At 63.5% G+C, this 16869-nt stretch overlaps 1 protein-coding gene across 1 annotated transcript in view; it reads left to right on the top strand.

The window, feature by feature from the left end:
* The first annotated feature begins 2509 nt into the window (after positions 1-2509).
* Positions 2510-16869, top strand: part of UMODL1 (uromodulin like 1) — a 53726-nt gene continuing 39366 nt past the window's right edge. The window contains exons 1-7 of the mRNA XM_089330508.1: positions 2510-3307; positions 7851-8093; positions 10104-10265; positions 11279-11406; positions 13543-13729; positions 15583-15708; positions 16455-16475. Of these exons, the coding sequence (XP_089186634.1) occupies positions 3232-3307; positions 7851-8093; positions 10104-10265; positions 11279-11406; positions 13543-13729; positions 15583-15708; positions 16455-16475 (943 nt within the window). The 5' untranslated portion in view covers positions 2510-3231. The remainder of the gene's footprint in view (positions 3308-7850; positions 8094-10103; positions 10266-11278; positions 11407-13542; positions 13730-15582; positions 15709-16454; positions 16476-16869) is intronic.

Here is a 16869-nt window from a genome sequence, read left to right as displayed (position 1 = left end):
GAGAGTGAAATGTCCTGGTGCCGTCCCCTCCCTCTGGTCTGTCTGTGTGTCTGTCTGTCTGTGTGTGGGGGGGGTCCTCGCTGGGTCATGGTGTGAGGAGCGTGGGCTTCAGGCTTGAATGGACCTGGATTTAACCCGAGTCTTACTTTCCTCATCTGGACGGTGGCATGAAGACCCCCTTCACGGTAAGGTGGGGAAGAGAACAAGGGGCTCATGGGGCCCACGCTGTGGCACAGCGGGTAAAGCCACTGCCTGCAGTGCTGGCATCCCTTACAGGCACCAGTTCAATTCCCAGCTGGTCCACTTCCGATCCAGCTCTCTGCTATGCCCTGGGAAGGAGTGGATAAATAAATAAATTAAAAAAAACCTCACAGTCAGACTAGGCAGCAATACTTTTTTTAAAAAATTTTTTTATTTTTTGACAGGCAGAGTGGACAGTGAGAGAGAGAGACAGAGAGAAAGGTCTTCCTTTGCCGTTGGTTCACCCTCCAATGGCCGCCGCGGCCGGCGCGCTGCGGCCGGCGCACCGCGCTGATCTGATGGCAGGAGCCAGGAGCCAGGTGCTTTTCCTGGTCTCCCATGGGGTGCAGGGCCCAAGCACCTGGGCCATCCTCCACTGCACTCCCTGGCCACAGCAGAGAGCTGGCCTGGAAGAGGGGCAACCGGGACAGAATCTGGCGCCCCAACCGGGATTAGAACCTGGTGTGCCTGCGCCGCTAGGCAGAGGATTAGCCTAGTGAGCCGCGGCGCCAGCCGCAATACTTTTTTTTTTTTTTTTTTAAAGATTTGTTTACTTATTTATTTGAAAGACAGAGTTACAGAGAGAGGGACAGAGACAGAGCAAGACCTTGTCTTTCAGTTCACTCCCTGAATGGCTCCAATGCCTCGAGCTGGGCCAGGCTGAAGCCAGGAGCTTCTTCCAGGTCTCCCACATGGGTGCAGGGGCCCGAGGACTTGGGCCATCTTCCACTGCTTTCCCAGGCCACAGCAGAGAGCTGGATCAAAGAGGAGCAGCTGGGACTAGAACCGGTGCCCATATGTAATGCCGGCGCACAGGCGGAGGATTAACCTTCTGTGCCATGGTGCCGGCCCCGACTGAGTTCTCAACCATGGCCTCGTCCCCAATCTCACTGCTTCGCTCAGGGCACACGGAAGCATCCTAGCGGCACAGGTCTGAGACGGTGTCCACAACACCGCAGACCCACGCCGCAGACCCACACCGCAGCCCCACACCACAGTCCCACACCGCAGTCCCACGCCGTGTTTCCAAACTCTGCGATCCCCGAAATCACGTTTTCTGTTCATTTACTGTTAATAAAATCTTAGTTTTTGAATATTATATTACAGCTTTTAAATGCCTTCTTTTCTGATTGAAACCTAAAAGCTCTCTCTGTGGACAGCGCAGTGCTGCCCAGGGCAATGATTCTCTCTAGCGGGCTGCATCCCAGGGCTCCTCGCCGTGGGGACCCCTGAACTGGGCATGACCTCCATGTTCCCCTTTATTAAAAGAATTTGTTTGGCTAATTATCATATTTATTTGAAAGCCAGAGCAGCACAGAAAAAAGCAGAGACCAAAAAGCTTTTCCATCCGCTGGGTCACTCCCCAAACGCATGCAAGAGCCAAGGGCCGGGCCGAGCCCAAGCCAGGAGCCTGGAGCTTCACCAGCGTCTCCCACACGGCTGGCAGGGACCCAGCACCAGCACCTGCTACCTCCTGGCACACATCAGCCGGAAGCAGAGCCAGGACTGAACCCAGGCTCCTCGATCCAGGACACAGGTGTTCCGCGCCCCAGCCCCGGCTCTGCCTCGTGTCCTGTCTGGGCACCTGTCGTGGTGCAGAGGCAGCAGCGCAGCCCCGAGAGGTTCACCCACTGGGAGTAAACGCATAGCAACCGAGGCGCGGTGTCAGGCTGGGAGGCCCTCGGGGACCTCTGTTCCGTGTCCGGGGCGCAAGGGGATTCTGCTGCTGATCCAAACAACCAGCGTGGGGCTCAGCCACGCACCTGGGAGCGTCCTCTGAGCCGAACAAGAGTTCACCCTGCGCCGAACACGACGCCTCAGCTCTGCAGGTCCAGCCACGAAAGGCCACCCACAGCGTGGAACGCCGTCACGACATTGTGAGCCACAAAGTTTCCCCTGGGAAACCTCAGCATCCGTTTCACACACACCCTGCTGGCCCCGACACAAAACCCGCATCACCTACCGGGCCGTCACCCTCGCGATCTTCCCTTCCCGTCCCAAGGCCTTTCCAGCTCCTGTCCCTGCGTGGAGTCGTCCTCGTGGACGTGGGCCTGCACGCGTCTCTGTTCTGACCACGTGCTTAAATGCTTTTAAATACTTATTTATTTATTTGAAAGTCAGAGTTAGAGAGAGAGAGAGACTGACTTCCATCCACTGGTTCACTCCTCAAATGGCCACAATGGCCGGAGCTGTGCCGATCCAAAGCCAGGAGCCAGGTGCTTCCTCCCGGTCTCCCATGGGGTGCAGGGCCCAAGCACTTGGGCCATCTTGCACTGCTTTCCCAGGCCATAGCAGGGAGCTAGATAGGAAGTGGAGCAGCCAGGACTTGAACCAGTGCCCCTATGGGATGCCGGCACTGCAGATAGCGGCTTTACCTGCTGTGCCGATCAAATGCTTTTCAGCGCTGACGAGACACTCCCACCATGCACTGCACGTCTGTGATGTCATAGCCGACGCTCCGGGGGAATTTACTTCCCCCTTCGCCTGCGGTGGCTCCACGCTCTCGTTACCTGCGGGAGATCCTGGTGGAACCGGCATCACTGTGGCCAGCGCTCAGGGAGAGGGTGCTGGGCGAGGCTCCGGGACAGCCGCGCCCCTGACCTCTGGCCCACATTGTCCCACTGTGTGAAGGGCGCTTTTCTGCACCCGATGGGCCACTTTGATCAGACGCCGGTTCAGAGCTGGCAGTAAGAGAATACTCGGCACTAGATGGAGGGAGTCAGATTCTGCAGGACGAGACCAGACCCAGGCAGGCGGCCGGGGCCACTGGATACTCAGCTTTCCCCAAAGATGCCATCAGCACCGAGGAGAATGGGCTGTGTCACGCAGGCGCCCCGAGGGGGCCGTGGCGGAGGAGGCGTTAATGAGGGGACATAAGGGACAGCTCCCCGGGAGCGCTCCCTCTGCAGCCATCGCCGGGAACAGAGGCGTCTTCTCCAAGCCTGGGCGACTGCAGGGGAGACCAGAGCCGTGGGCCTCCACCACTGCACCATGCGCGGGGCCCTGGGGCTGGCCCTCCTGGCTCTGGCCAGCACCGTGAACTTGAGCTGGGCCAGCGGCTTCACAGGTGAGGAGGGGGCTCCAAGGGAGGGGGTCTCGGGAGGGCAGCTCCTGCTGAGACCCGGGCAGGTGCGGACGCGTTACTCAGAGGCAGTGAATGCTCTTGGCTGAACTTGCCGTCCTGTGGCTGCTCGCAGGAGCCGGCCAAGGGGGGCAGCAGCCCCTCCGGCAGCAGCGTGCCTCGGATGCCTGGGGTGGGGGTTCCCCTGAGTTCTGGGTCTGCAGGGGCCCAGCTCTGCATTTCTGGGGGTGATGTGGGCGCTGCAGGTCCTTGGGCCATGCTGAGAACGCTGGGTACAGGTGTCCCGAGCGGGCAGTGGACGTCCAAGGGCAGAGTTCCCAGCAGGGAAGCGGCGGGCGCTGGCGGAAGCCTCAGAGGCACAGGGTTAGCAGGTGGCTCTCACACAACCCCGCAGGTTTGGGGTCTGCAAACCCTCATCCACGCCTCCGAGGACCGCCCTCTGCCGACCAGAAGGGGCGGGGCCTCTGCCTCACAGCTCCGCTTCCACCCAGAAGCAGGAATTTGCCGGATTGTGGGGTTTTTTTTGAACTTGAGTTTTCTGTCGGCAGGGGTGGTGTGCGCTCAGGGGCAGGAGGATGGGCAGGGCCTGCTGGGGGCCTCCTGCTCTGGCTCTGCTAGGCGTCCAGGTGATCCAGGGGCTCCCAGAGACGTGAAACACAGACGAGGCAAGCATCTCCCGGGTTCCAGAGGAGACCAGTGCGTGCGTGTGTGCGTACAGGAGTATGAGTGTGTGTAAATGTGTGTGTACAGGAGTATGAGTGTGTGTGAACATGTATGAGTGTGTGTGTACAGGAGTATGTATGTAAATGTGTGTGTACAGGAGTATGTGTGCATGAGTGTGTGTGTCTGTGAGTGCATGAGTGTGTGTGTATGAGAGCGTGTGTGTGTACAGGAGTATGAGTGTGTGTGAACATGTATGAGTGTGTGTGTACAGGAGTATGAGTGTGTGTGAACATGTATGAGTGTGTGTGTACAGGAGTATGTGTGCATGAGTGTGTGCATCTGTGTGTGTGCTGAGTGTCTGAGAGCATGTGTGTGTATACAGGAGTGTGAGTGTGTGTGTGTACAGGAGTATGAGTGTGTGTGAACATGTATGTATGAGTGTGTGTGTACAGGAGTATGAGTGTGTGTAAATGTGTGTACAGGAGTATGTGTGCATGAGTGTATGCATCTGTGAGTGTGTGTGCTGAGTGTCTGAGAGCGTGTGTGTACAGGAGTATGTGTGCATGAGTGTGTGTGTCTGTGAGTGCACATGTGTGTGTATGAGTGTGTGTGCTGAGTGTTTGAGAGTGTGTGTGTGTACAGGAGTATGAGTGTGTGTAAATGTGTGTACAGGAGTATGTGTGCATGAGTGTGCGTCTGTGAGTGCACATGAGTGTGTGTGTATGAGAGCGTGTGTGTGTACAGGAGTATGAGTGTGTGAATGTGCATGAGTGTCTGAGGGTGTGTGTGAGTGTGCGTGTGTTGAGTGTCAGAGCACGCGTGTGTGTGCGTGTGAGTGCAGGCACTGCTGGTGACCCGCTGGAGCCCTGTAGTGATCAGGCACAGCCTGGCGGCTCCCTGGGGACCAGGCCCTGTCGCGGATGCACACGGGCAGCACGTCCTCCTAGGTCAGATCTGCCTGGCTGGCATCTCGGCGCAAGCAGCCCGGGTGTGCCCCGCTCAGCAGTGTCCCCGGGGCTGGACCGGGCGGCCCCTCACCCAAGCAAGCAGCCCGGGTGTGTCCCGCTCAGCAGTGTCCCTGGGCCGGGACCGGGCGGCCCCTCACCCAAGCAAGCAGCCCAGGTGTGCCCCGCTCAGCAGTGTCCCCGGGCCATGACTGGGCGGCCCCTCACCCAAGCAAGCAGCCCGGGTGTGTCCCGCTCAGCAGTGTCCCCGGGCCGGGACCGGGCGGCCCCTCACCCAAGCAAGCAGCCCGGGTGTGTCCCGCTCAGCAGTGTCCCTGGGCCAGGACCGGGCGGCCCCTCACCCAAGCAAGCAGCCCAGGTGTGCCCTGTTCAGCAGTGTCCCTGGGCCGGGACCGGGCGGCCCCTCACCCAAGCTGCTTCTGCGCCCTCGGCCGAGCTCCCCTGGCCCAAGCCAAGTCCCAGGCTTCCTGTTCCTCCAGGGCCTTCTGTAAGCTCCTCACCCGTGCTGGGGACCAGTCCCCAGAGCCCGGCCCAGCGCTCAGGAGACTGGGGACCAGCGAGCCCGAGGGGAGGGCCTGCCGCCGTGGGCTTGCTCCGTGACCAGCGGCCTCCCCACGGCTCTGGGGCGTATGGCAGGCCCCGTGGGTCTGGTGGTCTGCACACCTGTGGGTGGCTGTGAGGCCCACGCTGGGGTCAGAGCCACTGCCCGCCGTGGGAGTGAAGACAGCTGCGGCTCCGAGGGTGATTTCCACTCCCACCCCTGAATCCTCGCCGTGAAGTAGCCACGTGCTCCTGGAAGGACCGCCCCCCCCCCCCAACGCTGAGCCCCGACCTGCAGGCTGCGCGGTCGGTCCAGTAACACCGGGGCTCAGAGGCTGGGATCTGCAAACACAATGGGTTCAAGCCGCTGGTTCACCCTGCACGGAGGCCACATGGCGCTGAGGGGAGGGTCAGGGCCGGCATGGGCCCCGTCGGGGAGATGGGGGGGGCAGGGCCGGCCGTGGGTCCCATGGGGGAGGTGGAGGCAGGGGCAGGACAGGCGGTGCCATGGGGGAGCTAGAGGCGGGGGCAGGGCCGGCCGTGGGTCCCATGGGGGAGGTGGAGGCAGGGGCAGGGCCAGCCGTGGGACCCGTGGGGGAGGCGGAGGCGGGGCAGGGCCAGCTGTGGGCCCCGTGGGGGAGATGGAGGCGGAGGCAGGGGCAGGGCCGGCCATGGGTCCCATGGGGGAGGTGGAGGCGGGGGCAGGGCCAGCCGTGGGACCCGTGGAGGAGGTGGAGGCAGGGCAGGGCCAGCTGTGGGCCCCGTGGGGGAGGCGGAGGCGGGGCAGGGCCAGCTGTGGGCCCCGTGGGGGAGATGGAGGCGGGGCAGGGCCGGCCATGGGTCCCATGGGGGAGGTGGAGGCGGGGGCAGGGCTGGCTCCTGCCCAGGCTGCCAGCGGGACCCTGTCCCACACCCGTGGTCCCTGGTGGTCCCCTGGCGTGGAGCAGAACCCCCTGCAGCCCCACCTCCGTCTGCATGTCAGCCTGCAGCGGTGCCTCCCGCACAAGGTGATGGGAGCAGCCCACGATGCAGGGGCGGGGTCTCGAGGGTGTTGTGACTGCGCTGCGGAGGCAGCCCCCAGGCAGGAGAGGGCCCCAGCGCCCACCCAGGAGGGAGATCTCACACCCTGCTCCCCCACCCGAGGCAGCATATTCACTTTTGACTCTGACCTCCCGCAGGAAGCTGGCATTGGCACCTGTGCAGGCCTGTGCTGAAAGCCAGCGACAAGTGTGTCACAGGAAGACAAACTGCTTGGCTTTCCGAAACGCGTTCTGCACCCCCCCGCGCCCACGTCCCATCTCCCCACGACCTCCTGGAGCCCCTCCACCAAGACCGAGCCACACTCATGTCCCGCGTGGCCCAGCGGAGCCCCACGGGGACTCGCGTGTGCGGTCGGGAGTCGTGGTTGCACAGCAGGGTCCAGACCTCAGCCCCCGACCCCACCCACTGGGTTCTGGAACCCGGGCTGGGCTGGGGGCGTCGCCCGGTCTGTGAAGGGGCAGTCCTCGGACCGAGGCCAGGGCCCGCTCACCTGCAGGGGCGCCCTCCGGCCCCCGACCCCACCCCTGCGTGCCTGGCTCAGGTGCTGGAACCCGGCCCCTGACCCCCACCCCTGCGTGCCTGGCTCAGGTGCTGGAACCCGGGCTGGGGTGGGGGCATCGCCCGGGCTGCCTGGGGGCGTCGCCCGGTCTGTGAAGGGGGCAGTGCCAGGGCCCGCTCACCTGCAGGGGCGCCCTCCGGCCCCGGACCCCACCCCTGCGAGCTGGCTCAGCGGCTGGAACCCCGGCTGGCGGGGGGCGTCGCCCGGACTGCCTGGGGGCGCCGCCCGGTCTGTGAAGGGGCAGTCCTCGGACCCGAGGCCGGGGCCGCTCACCTGCAGGGGCGCCCTCCGGGCCCCCGACCCCACCCCTGCGAGCTGGCTCAGCGGCTGGAACCCGGGCTGGGCTGGGGGCGTCGCCCGGTCTGTGAAGGGGGCAGTCCTCGGACCCGAGGCCGGGGCCCGCTCACCTGCAGGGGCGCCCTCCGGCCCCGACCCCACCCCTGCGAGCTGGCTCAGTGGCTGGAGCCCGGGCTGGCGGGGGCGTCGCCCGGTCTGTGAAGGGGGCAGTCCTCGGACCCGAGGCCGGGGCCCGCTCACCTGCAGGGGTGCCCTCCGGCCCCCGACCCCACCCCTGCGTGCTGGCTCAGCTGCTGGAACCTGGCCTGGGGTTGGGGCATCACCCGGGCTGGCTGGGGCGTCGCCCGGTCTGTGAAGGGGCAGTCCTCCTCGGACGCGAGGCCGGGGCACGCTCGGGGCTCCGGGCGGACGGGCCCCAGGGGTCTCCTTCCTTCGCCCCCTCAATTCCGCACCCCCGCTGCAGAAAGGGGCCTGTCCCTGCTGGGCTACCAGCTGTGCGGCCGCCGCGTGACCCAGAGCGTCCGCAGACTGGAGGCCACGCGGTCGTCCAGCGTCACCTACGTGTCCTGTGGCGGCTGGATCCCGTGGAGGCGGTGCCCCAAGACGGTTTACCGGACACAGCTCCTGGCGGTGGACGTCCCTGAGCCCACGAACGTGACCGACTGCTGCGACGGCTACGAGCAGCTGGGCCTCTACTGCGTCCTGCGTGAGTCCCGGGCGCGGGGCCGGACGGGGCCGGGAGGGGCCTGCGCACGCGCGGGAGTCGGGGGTGGGGGGGGGCAGGAACTGCCTGCGCATGCGCCTGAGTCCCGGGCGGGGCCTGGAGGCCCCAGGGTGCTCCTTGCGCATGCGCACGAGTCCTGGTCCCTGCACGGCTTTCTGCGATGCGGGTGGCACCTTAGAGTCACCCGAGGCGTGGGCCGGCCTCTCGGGCCCGGTGCGGCTCCACCTGCTCCCCGGTGGCACTGAGGCTGTCCGGGCACCTAGGCAGCGGGTGCCTGGGGCTGCCCTCAGAGACGGTGTCGGCCTTGGTCAGGGACTCGGGCACCCGGGTCTTCTGCAGCCCCCAGGCGGTCCTCCTGCGTGGTGAGGTCGAGGGCCAGGGCCAGGGCTCCACCCTCCCTCTGCGGAGGCCGCCTTAGCCCTCCCGTGTGAGTTCACAGGGCACGAGGCCGCAGGTGCCCTCCCGTGGACCCCGTTCCCAGGCCAGGCACGGAGCTGGCTTCAGGGTTCCAGGAGCGTTTCTTAGGTGTCCGCCTCTTCCAGGGGTGTCCCCAAGTCACCGCCATCACCAACGCCCCGGCACCGCGAGGAGCCAGCCAGACCCCCCCTCCCCCCCCCAAGCTGGCCTCTGCTCCTGCAGTGGCAGGGCCAGGCTGCCAGGGGCTGCTCTAGGGGACCCCTCCTGCCTGCCCCCGCCCCCTGCCCAAGGGCTGCCGGAGCCAGGGTGCCAGCCTGAGGCTGTGCCCGACGTTTTGCCTGCGGGGAGCAGCCCCCTTCCCGGGGGTGGTGGGGACCGCTGGGGCCTGGCCGTGTTGGGGGAAGCCCTGGGGCAGGCACGTTGGGACTGAGCTGTGATTTTTCGGCTGCAGACGGCCGGCTCTGTTCTGCCCTGTCCCATCCTACCTGGGGTGGCCACGCTTCTTCCTCCATGCTGGCCGAGGTCGCCCCGCCAAAGGGCAGGGGCGTGGCTGACCATGGCCCGCCTGCATCCCAGCTTGCAGGGTTGCGGAAGGGAGGGCCCTGCCTCCGTGGATCCCAGCACCTTTGATGTAGGACTTGGCAAGGCGAGGAGCTGGGAGAATGTTCTAGTGCGCCAGTCCCAGGGCAGCAGGCGTGGGCGGGACAGCGGGGTCGTGAACTCGTCCTGAATGTCCCAGCTCTCCCCGGAGGACAGTACGTGGTGCCCTAGGGTCCCAGAGGGATCGTTCTAATAACAGTGACGAGAAGGCAGCGGGAGCCCAGGAGGAAAGAGGAAGAAGAGGGTGGGAGGGGAAGTGGCCCTCGGGGGTGCACCTGCAGAGCAGGCCAGCTGCTCCCTCTTCCCGAAGGACCAACACTCTGCCCCCGGGTCTCGGGCCGCGTGTGTGGGGCTGCTCTGGCCCCCGGGCCTCGGGCCGCATGCATGGGGCTGCTCTGGCCCCCTGGGCCTTGGGTCACTGTGCGTGGGGCTGCTCTGGCCCCCTGGGCCTTGGGTCACTGTGCGTGGGGCTGCTCTGGCCCCCTGGGCCTTGGGTCACTGTGTGTGGGGCTGTTCTGGCCCCCTGGGTCTCAGGCCGCATGCATGGGGCTGCTCTGGCCCCCTGGGCCTTGGGTCACTGTGCATGGGGCTGTTCTGGCCCCCTGGGTCTTGGGCCTCCATGCGTGGGCTGTTCTGGCCCCCTGGGTCTTGGGCCGCCGTGGGTGGGCTGCTCCAGGCGCCGGCTCCTCTCCAGGGCGGTCTCCCTGGTCCCCGCGTGCAGCCCTGCAGTCTCTTTGCTGCAGACGGGACTTTGTCCTAGCACTGAGCCATACTCAGCAAGTGCTCAGGAAGTTGTCTGAGTGGGTGGGCGAGGCACGGGGCAGGGAGCAGCAGGGCACTCTCGGAGAGGGGCCTGGAGCCCCTATACCCGTGCTCCTGGGGTCTAGAGGAGGAGCCCCCAGCCCCGCGGCGGCCCCCGGGGGCTGTGTTCAGGATGTCGCCGCTGCACGTTGTTGATTGTGCCGTTTTCCCCAGCTCTGAATCGGTCAGGGGAATTCACATCCCGCCCTGGGGTCTGCCCAGCAGTGGGGCCGGGACCATCCGCGTCTGCGTGCAGCGTAGACACCGACTGCCCTGGACTTCAGAAGTGCTGCCCCTGGCCGGGGGGCCTCCACTGTGTGGCCCCCGCACCCCAAGGTAGGGCTGCTATAGGCATGCTTGCCGAGGGGCAGCAGGGAGGGCCCTGGTGAGGCCGGGGTGGGAGGCCTCTGGGAGTGGCAGCCCCAGCTTCGCGGGGAGCCCTCCCCCGTGTGCACAGGTGCAGCTCACGCGTGTGCGTGCTCTTTGTCAAAATCCTGCCCCTGCAGCCCCAGGAGAGAAGCGCTAACGGCCCACCCAGGTGTCCTGGAGCGGGGGCAGAGGCCCTCGTGGGGCAGAGCCCTAGGTCCTCGCTCGTCTGGGGAAGGCCTGGGGCCCGGGTGTAGCTGTCAAAGCCGCCGTGTCTCCCTGTGGGAGGTGTGAGTGCCAACACTGAGCCAGCACAGGGGCCTGGCTGACGGCCGTCTCCCAGGGCACGGCCCACCGTGTGCCCAGGCTGCAGGCCTGGAAGGTTCTCTGCTGGCCTGGGAGGGTTCTCTCTGCTCCCAGAATGTTCTAAGCTAGAGAAACAGGCCATGAAAGTATCCTACTTATGAATCTGGTCTTGGTATACTGTAGTCACAAGCAGTAGTCTAACCAATATCAAGTTTGCATACTGCAATACTAGGTGTTGACTCTGCTACTGAATGGTTGTGGTATGCATCGCATGTAACATGCTACATAGGGTGTTACATAGCGTGTGACAGTCTTCTGCAGCATGCGTGGTATTGCACGTTGTTACACAACTTGATGTTAATAGTATAAACAGCACAAATGAAATAGAGGAATGGCACGGCGTCTAGTAACTTCATATACGAGGGTAGCGTTATACTACAGTGAGGGCTGGCGGCTGTATTCACACCCTAGGAGGATCTGCTCCTTGGAACACCCAGCTCTGAGGGCTCGGGCCTCCCGACTGCCCAGGGCCAGGGGCCCAGGCCGTCAGGGCGGGGTGGTGGGAAGCTCCTCCCCGTGCCACTCAGCAGTGGCCCTGCCTCCCCAGCCCCCTGTCCCCCAGCCCCCCGGCCCCACCCGGTCCCAGGGCTTCTCCCTCAGTGGCGTTTGGGCGGCAGGTGCACCCCCCGGGAGGAGCGCGCCGGGCTCCTGGTACAACGTGACCGTGCTGGTGAAGATAGGCTTCGAGGACCTGCGGGGCGTGGACCCCCACCTGCTGAACCACACGCGCCTCCTGTGCTCGCTGGTAGGTGGGGGCAGCCGGCTGGCCAGGCCGGGGTGCGGCAGGCGGGCCAGGGCTGTCTGCCAGCAGCCTCCGAGGGGCCGGCTCTGAGCCGGAGCTGAAGCCCTAATTTAACAGTTCAGCCCCGGTGGTGGTGGGGGTGGGTTCCAGACAGACAGCACCACGCACCCGACTGAAGCGTGTGTGTGAGCCGCCTCGCTGTCAGCGGTAGCGTGTGAGATGGGGAGCACGGAACCCCTCGCCCCGTGCGGCTGTCGTACGTGAGCAGACAGCGTCTCAGATGAGATGGCGGCGTGAGCCCTGCGGCTCTGGGCTCCCCTCCGCCTCCCCGCCCCCTGCAGCCGTGGCTCCCGCTCCTGCTCCGTGTGGCACTGCCCTGGGCAGCGCGGAGGCCGGAACCGGGGAGCAAGCTCTCCAGGGCCGAGCCCTCGGCGTCCTGGGCTCTGTGTGCGCCTCCAGCAGCCACCTTCCTGGCTCTGTGACGAAGGCCCTGGGTGCCCCCTGCAGTGACAGCTGTGAGTGCCCCAGCGAGCGGCCAGCGACTTCCAGCCGGGGCGTCGGCCCTGATGGGTGCCACCCTCAGGCCTGGGAGTCTCCACGTGCACAGAGCCGGCAGTACCTGAAGGGGCCTCCCCGGGGCTGCCTGCTGGCCGGGCACCGAGCTTGGCTTGATGTTCAGCTGTTGTGTCTTGAAGACCTAAGAGTTTCTTTACAAATGGTGATGTATATCTTTAGTATTTGTTTGAAAGGCAGTGATTAGATGACAGATGATAGACAGGTATAGATAGGCAGATGGCTGACAGATAGGCAGAGCTGCTGTCCTAGTGCGGGTTCACTCCCCGGATTCCCGCCAAGGCCAGGGCTGGGCTGGGCTCAGCACAGGTCTCCCGCGTGGGTGGCAGGTCTCAGCGACACGAGCATGCCTGTGCCTCCTACAGCGCGCATCAGGAGGAGGCTGGGACCCAGCCCAGGCACGCTGACGTGGGTCGTGGGCTTCTCCAGCAACGGCTTTTTTAGAAGATTTATTTATTTTTGGCTGGCGGAATCCTCTGCCTGTGGAGCCGGCACCCCGGGTTCTAGTCCCGGTCGGGGAGCCAGATTCTGTCCCGGTTGCCCCTCTTCCAGGCCAGCTGTCTGCTGTGGCCTGGGAGGGCAGTGGAGGATGGCCCAAGTGCTTGGGTCCTGCACCCGCATGGGAGACCAGGAGGAAGCACCTGGCTCCTGGCTTCGGATCACATGGTACGCCAGCCACAGCGGCCATTGTGGGGGTGAACCAATGGAAGGAAGACCTTTCTCTCTATCTCTCTCTCTCACTGTCCACTCTGCCTGTCAAAAAAAAAAAAAAAAAAGGAAAGATTTATTTATTTTATTTGAAAGACACAGTTACAGAGAGGCAGAGGCAGAGGCAGAGGCAGAGAGAGAGGTCTTCCATCCGCTGGTTCACTCCCCAAATGGCTGCAGCAGCCAGAGCTGTACAGATCCGAAACCAGGAGCCAGGAGCCTCCTCCGGGTCTATCACATGGGTGCAGGGGCCCAGGCACTTGGGCCATCGTCCACTGCCTTCCCAGGTCATAACTGAGAGCTGGATCCGAAGTGGAGCAGCTGGGACTCGAACTGGTGCCCATATGGGATGCTGGTGCTGCAGGTGGAGGCTTTACCCACTACGCCACAGTGCCAGTCTCATTCAGCAACATCTTAACCACTGAACTGAATGCCCTCCTGCTCAGTGATTTCTTTTTATAAGATTTATTTTATTTATTTGAAAGGCAGAGTTACAGAGAGAGGAAGGGAGGGAGGAAGGGAGGGAGGGGGAGAGAGTGAGAGAGAGGCCTTCACCACTAGTTCACTCCCCATGTGGCTAAAACTGCTGGGGCTGGGCCAGACCGAAGCCAGGAGCCAGGAGCCAGGAGCTTCCTCCGGGTCTCCCACGTGGGTGCAGGGGCCCAGGCACTTGGGCATCTTTGGCTGCTTTTCCAGGCCACAGCAGGGGTCCAGATAGGAAGCAGAGCAGCTGGGACTCAAACCGGCGCCCGTCTGGGCTGCCAGTGTCTCAGGAGGCAGCTCCACCCGCTGCTCCACAACGCCGTCCCTGGACTCTGCTCCGTGGACACCACGTGACGCTCTCCTTCTGGTTCCCAGGTCACCAGTGCCCTGCAGCCGCTGAACTCCTCAGTCCACCACCTGCACTCGGTGGGCGGGGACGCCTCCACCACGCTGTCGCAGCTGCTGCTGGGCCTGCCGAAGCCGGTGCCCATGGCCAGCGTCTCCAGTAAGCTGGACGACCTTGTGTGGCGCGTCTATGAAGTGGTCAGCGTCCGGGTGCAAGGTGGGTGCTCCCTCGGGGCGGGGAGGGCGCGGGGCCTGAGCAGCCTGATGCAAGGTGCACTCGGGGGCTGGATCCTGGAGGCCGAGCCCAGCGGCGGAGGAAGTGCCGGCTCACCCTGCTTCCCTGCCAGGTGTGTGGGGCGGTGCATCCCGGCACAAGCCGGCTCCACGCCACCTTCCCAGCCAGGCCTGGGGGCTTGTTTCGCCTGCCTCCCCTCCGTCTCCTCCCCACACCCTCCCCGTCACTCCCCTTCCCCTGAGCTGCTGCTGACCCAGGGCAGAGAGAGCCTCGTATCCCCAGGCCCTCCCCGCCTCTCCCCCGCCTGGCCGAGGGCCTCCTGGTCTCTGGGCGCCCCCCCGCCCGGCAGAATTTGTACAAAGCTCGGTTTGTACCGCGAGCCTGGTTTCTGGCCGACACTTGCTGTTTTATTTATCTGTGTTTTTTGGGCGAGGTCAGGGGTTGGCAGACTCTCTGGAGAGGGCCAGATGGGAAATGTTTTTTGGCCACGGCCTCCGTCTCACCCCCTCGTCTCTGCCATGGGAATGTGAGCGCTGTGGCCAGGTGTGCTCCCGGGAGTCTCCCGGGCAGGAGGAGGTGGCCTGGGCTTGTGGCTCCCCGGCCGTGACACTGAGGCCACACCTGCTGCTGCCAGGGGACCTCGGGGACTGTGTGAATCCTCCCTGGAAATCCACGGATGTTCTCGGAGACGAAGCCACCGTATGGCGGTGCCAGTCCCTGCCAGCCTTCCCTCGTCTGTCCCGACAACACCCGTCATGCAGAGGTCACTGGGAGACCCCTGGAGGGAGCCAGTGGTCCCAGAGAGACCCCGTGCCGGGTCTGCCACCTGCTGCCTGCATCCTGCTTCCTGGGGCACCCTGGGAAGGGGCACCGTGGGGGGGGCACCATGGGAAGGGGCACCGTGGGGGGGGCACCCTGGGGGGCATGGGAGATCAGGCTGCAGGACGTGGGGTTTGCGGGGGGGGGGGTTGAGGTCTCAGGAAGTCTTTGTGGGGAGGGGAGCTGGCCCGAGGAGAAGCTATAATTGATACGGAGCGAACACTCACTCATTTTGCCCCAGAGAAGGGGCCTGGAGCTCTCGGGTGCCCCACGCGTGCCCTGTGGCAGCCTCGGTGGGGCCCGGCTTTGTCCCCCTGCTCTCTGCACGTGGTGGGGCCTCGCCTGTGGTCGGCGCTCCGGGGGCTGTTTCCGTCCACCAGAGGCCAGCGGCGTCCGCCCAGGAGTGCCAGCCCTGAGGGGAGGGCAGCGGCTGCCTGGTTTTTCCCTCAGTGCGGAGAACCACGGGCTCGCGTGGCTTATCTCTGGGCTCCCTCGTTTCGTGACCGCTCAGCGTCAGTCGTAAGCGTTCTTCACAAAGTTCGTGGAAAACGGCCGTGAGGAGCGTCATCTGTTCTGGGCATGACATTTTGAAATCTGTGAGTTTTTCTGTAATGCACATTTCCATGCGCTTTTTGTATGCATGAATTTCATATTTTTTTGCACAAAAATAACATTATTTTTAAAATTCCATGTCCATGGGCTTTTTTGAAGACTGCTTAAGTGTGGATTAAAAATTGTGTTTATGTTACTAAAAATGCCCAATTCTGTTTCACACAGACTTCTCAAAGTGCCCCTGTGGAGCCCAGAGTGAGCTGCTCGGGCACGAGCAGGTGCAGCTACCCGCTGGGCGTCTGTGTGCCCGGCCCGGCTATGGGCAGGGCTCAGATGGAGGTCCAGGGCTGGCGGAGGCACCCTCCGGCCACTGCCTGCCAGCGCAGCTGCTGTCGGATCCGTGCTGGACACGGGCGAGGGCTCAGTGAGAACGAGGAGTCACGGCCTGCTCCGCTTGTCCGCAGATGTGGACGAGTGCCTCTTCGACGCACTCAGGGCCTGCTCAGGAGAGGAGCTGTGCCTTAACGTGGAGGGCTCGCACCAGTGCACCGGCCACCAGGGCTCGCCCGCTCCATCTGCCCAGCCTCGGAGCCACCTGGATGAAGGTAATGCCTGGGCTCTTCCGGATGGCGTGGGGACGGCCTAAGGGCTCCTCAAGGCTAGCCCGGCCGCAGGCCACGGAGGCCTCAGGCTCTGTCTGGGAGAGGGTGGCTGGCCCAGGGCCACGGAACAGTCACCAGTTCTCCCAGCCGTCACCTCGTGGTCTGCCGTTCTTGTACTTCCTCTTTCATTTTGCACGTGTTGATTCTAAAAGATTTATTTAGTAAAAGGCAGAACAACAGAAAGAGAGACAGAGACAGACAGACAGACAGACAGATCTGCCACCTGCTGGTTTGCTCCTTAAACGGCTTCAGCGGTCAGGGAAGTCAGGAGCTGGGATTCCGTCCAGGTCTCCCGTGGGGGTTGCAGGGGCCCTCCCAGGTGCATTAGCAGGAAGTTGGATTGGAAGTGGAGCAGCCGGGACCTGATGCAGGCGTCCCAAGTGGTGACTTAACCCGCAGAGCCACGGGGCTGGGCCCTTACACTGTTTTTTTTTTTTCTTTTCAAAGATTTATTTATTTATTTATAAGGCAGAGCTACAGAGAGGCAGAGGCAGAAAGAGAGAGAGAGAGAGAGAGAGGTCTTCCATCTGCTGGTTCACTCCCCAGATGGCCACAATGGCTGGAGCTGGCCTATCCAAAGCCAGGAGTCAGGAGCTTCTTCCAGGTCTCCCACATGGGTGCAGGGGCCCAAGGACTTGGGCCATCTTGCACTGCTTTCCCAGGCCACAGCAGAGAGCTGGATTGGAAGTGGAGCAGCCAGGATTTGAACCAGCGCCCAAATGGGATGCGGGCTCTGCAGGCAACAGCTTTACCTGCTACACCACAGTGCCGGCCTTCACACATGTTTTTTAGGTGCTATTCACTGTGCCAGATGCTGGTGTAGACACGTGCTAGTTGCTGGTGTAGACGTGTGTGAGCAGGTCAAAGCCTTGGCTCTCAGGAGCCTTGTGGGAGAACATGCGGATGTTTGGCAGGTGTGGTGTGGAGCAGGGTACCCATGGGGCTTGCTGAGACTGTGTGTGTGTGTGTGTGTGTGTGTGTGGTGAATGCTTGCCTTGGGGGCCACAGGGCTAAGCTGGACTGTCCCTGGCACCACAAGGACACCCTCGATGGCAGAACGTGCTGGGTGCCGGTGGAAGGCTGAGAGGG

The sequence above is a fragment of the Oryctolagus cuniculus genome, chromosome 4, assembly GCF_051225735.1.
Source record: "Oryctolagus cuniculus isolate XC-2025 breed Fujian yellow rabbit chromosome 4, ASM5122573v1, whole genome shotgun sequence".
Lineage (NCBI taxonomy): Eukaryota > Metazoa > Chordata > Mammalia > Lagomorpha > Leporidae > Oryctolagus > Oryctolagus cuniculus.
The sequence above is the reverse complement of the archived record's forward strand: the minus strand, read 5'-3'. Positions and strand labels throughout refer to the sequence as shown.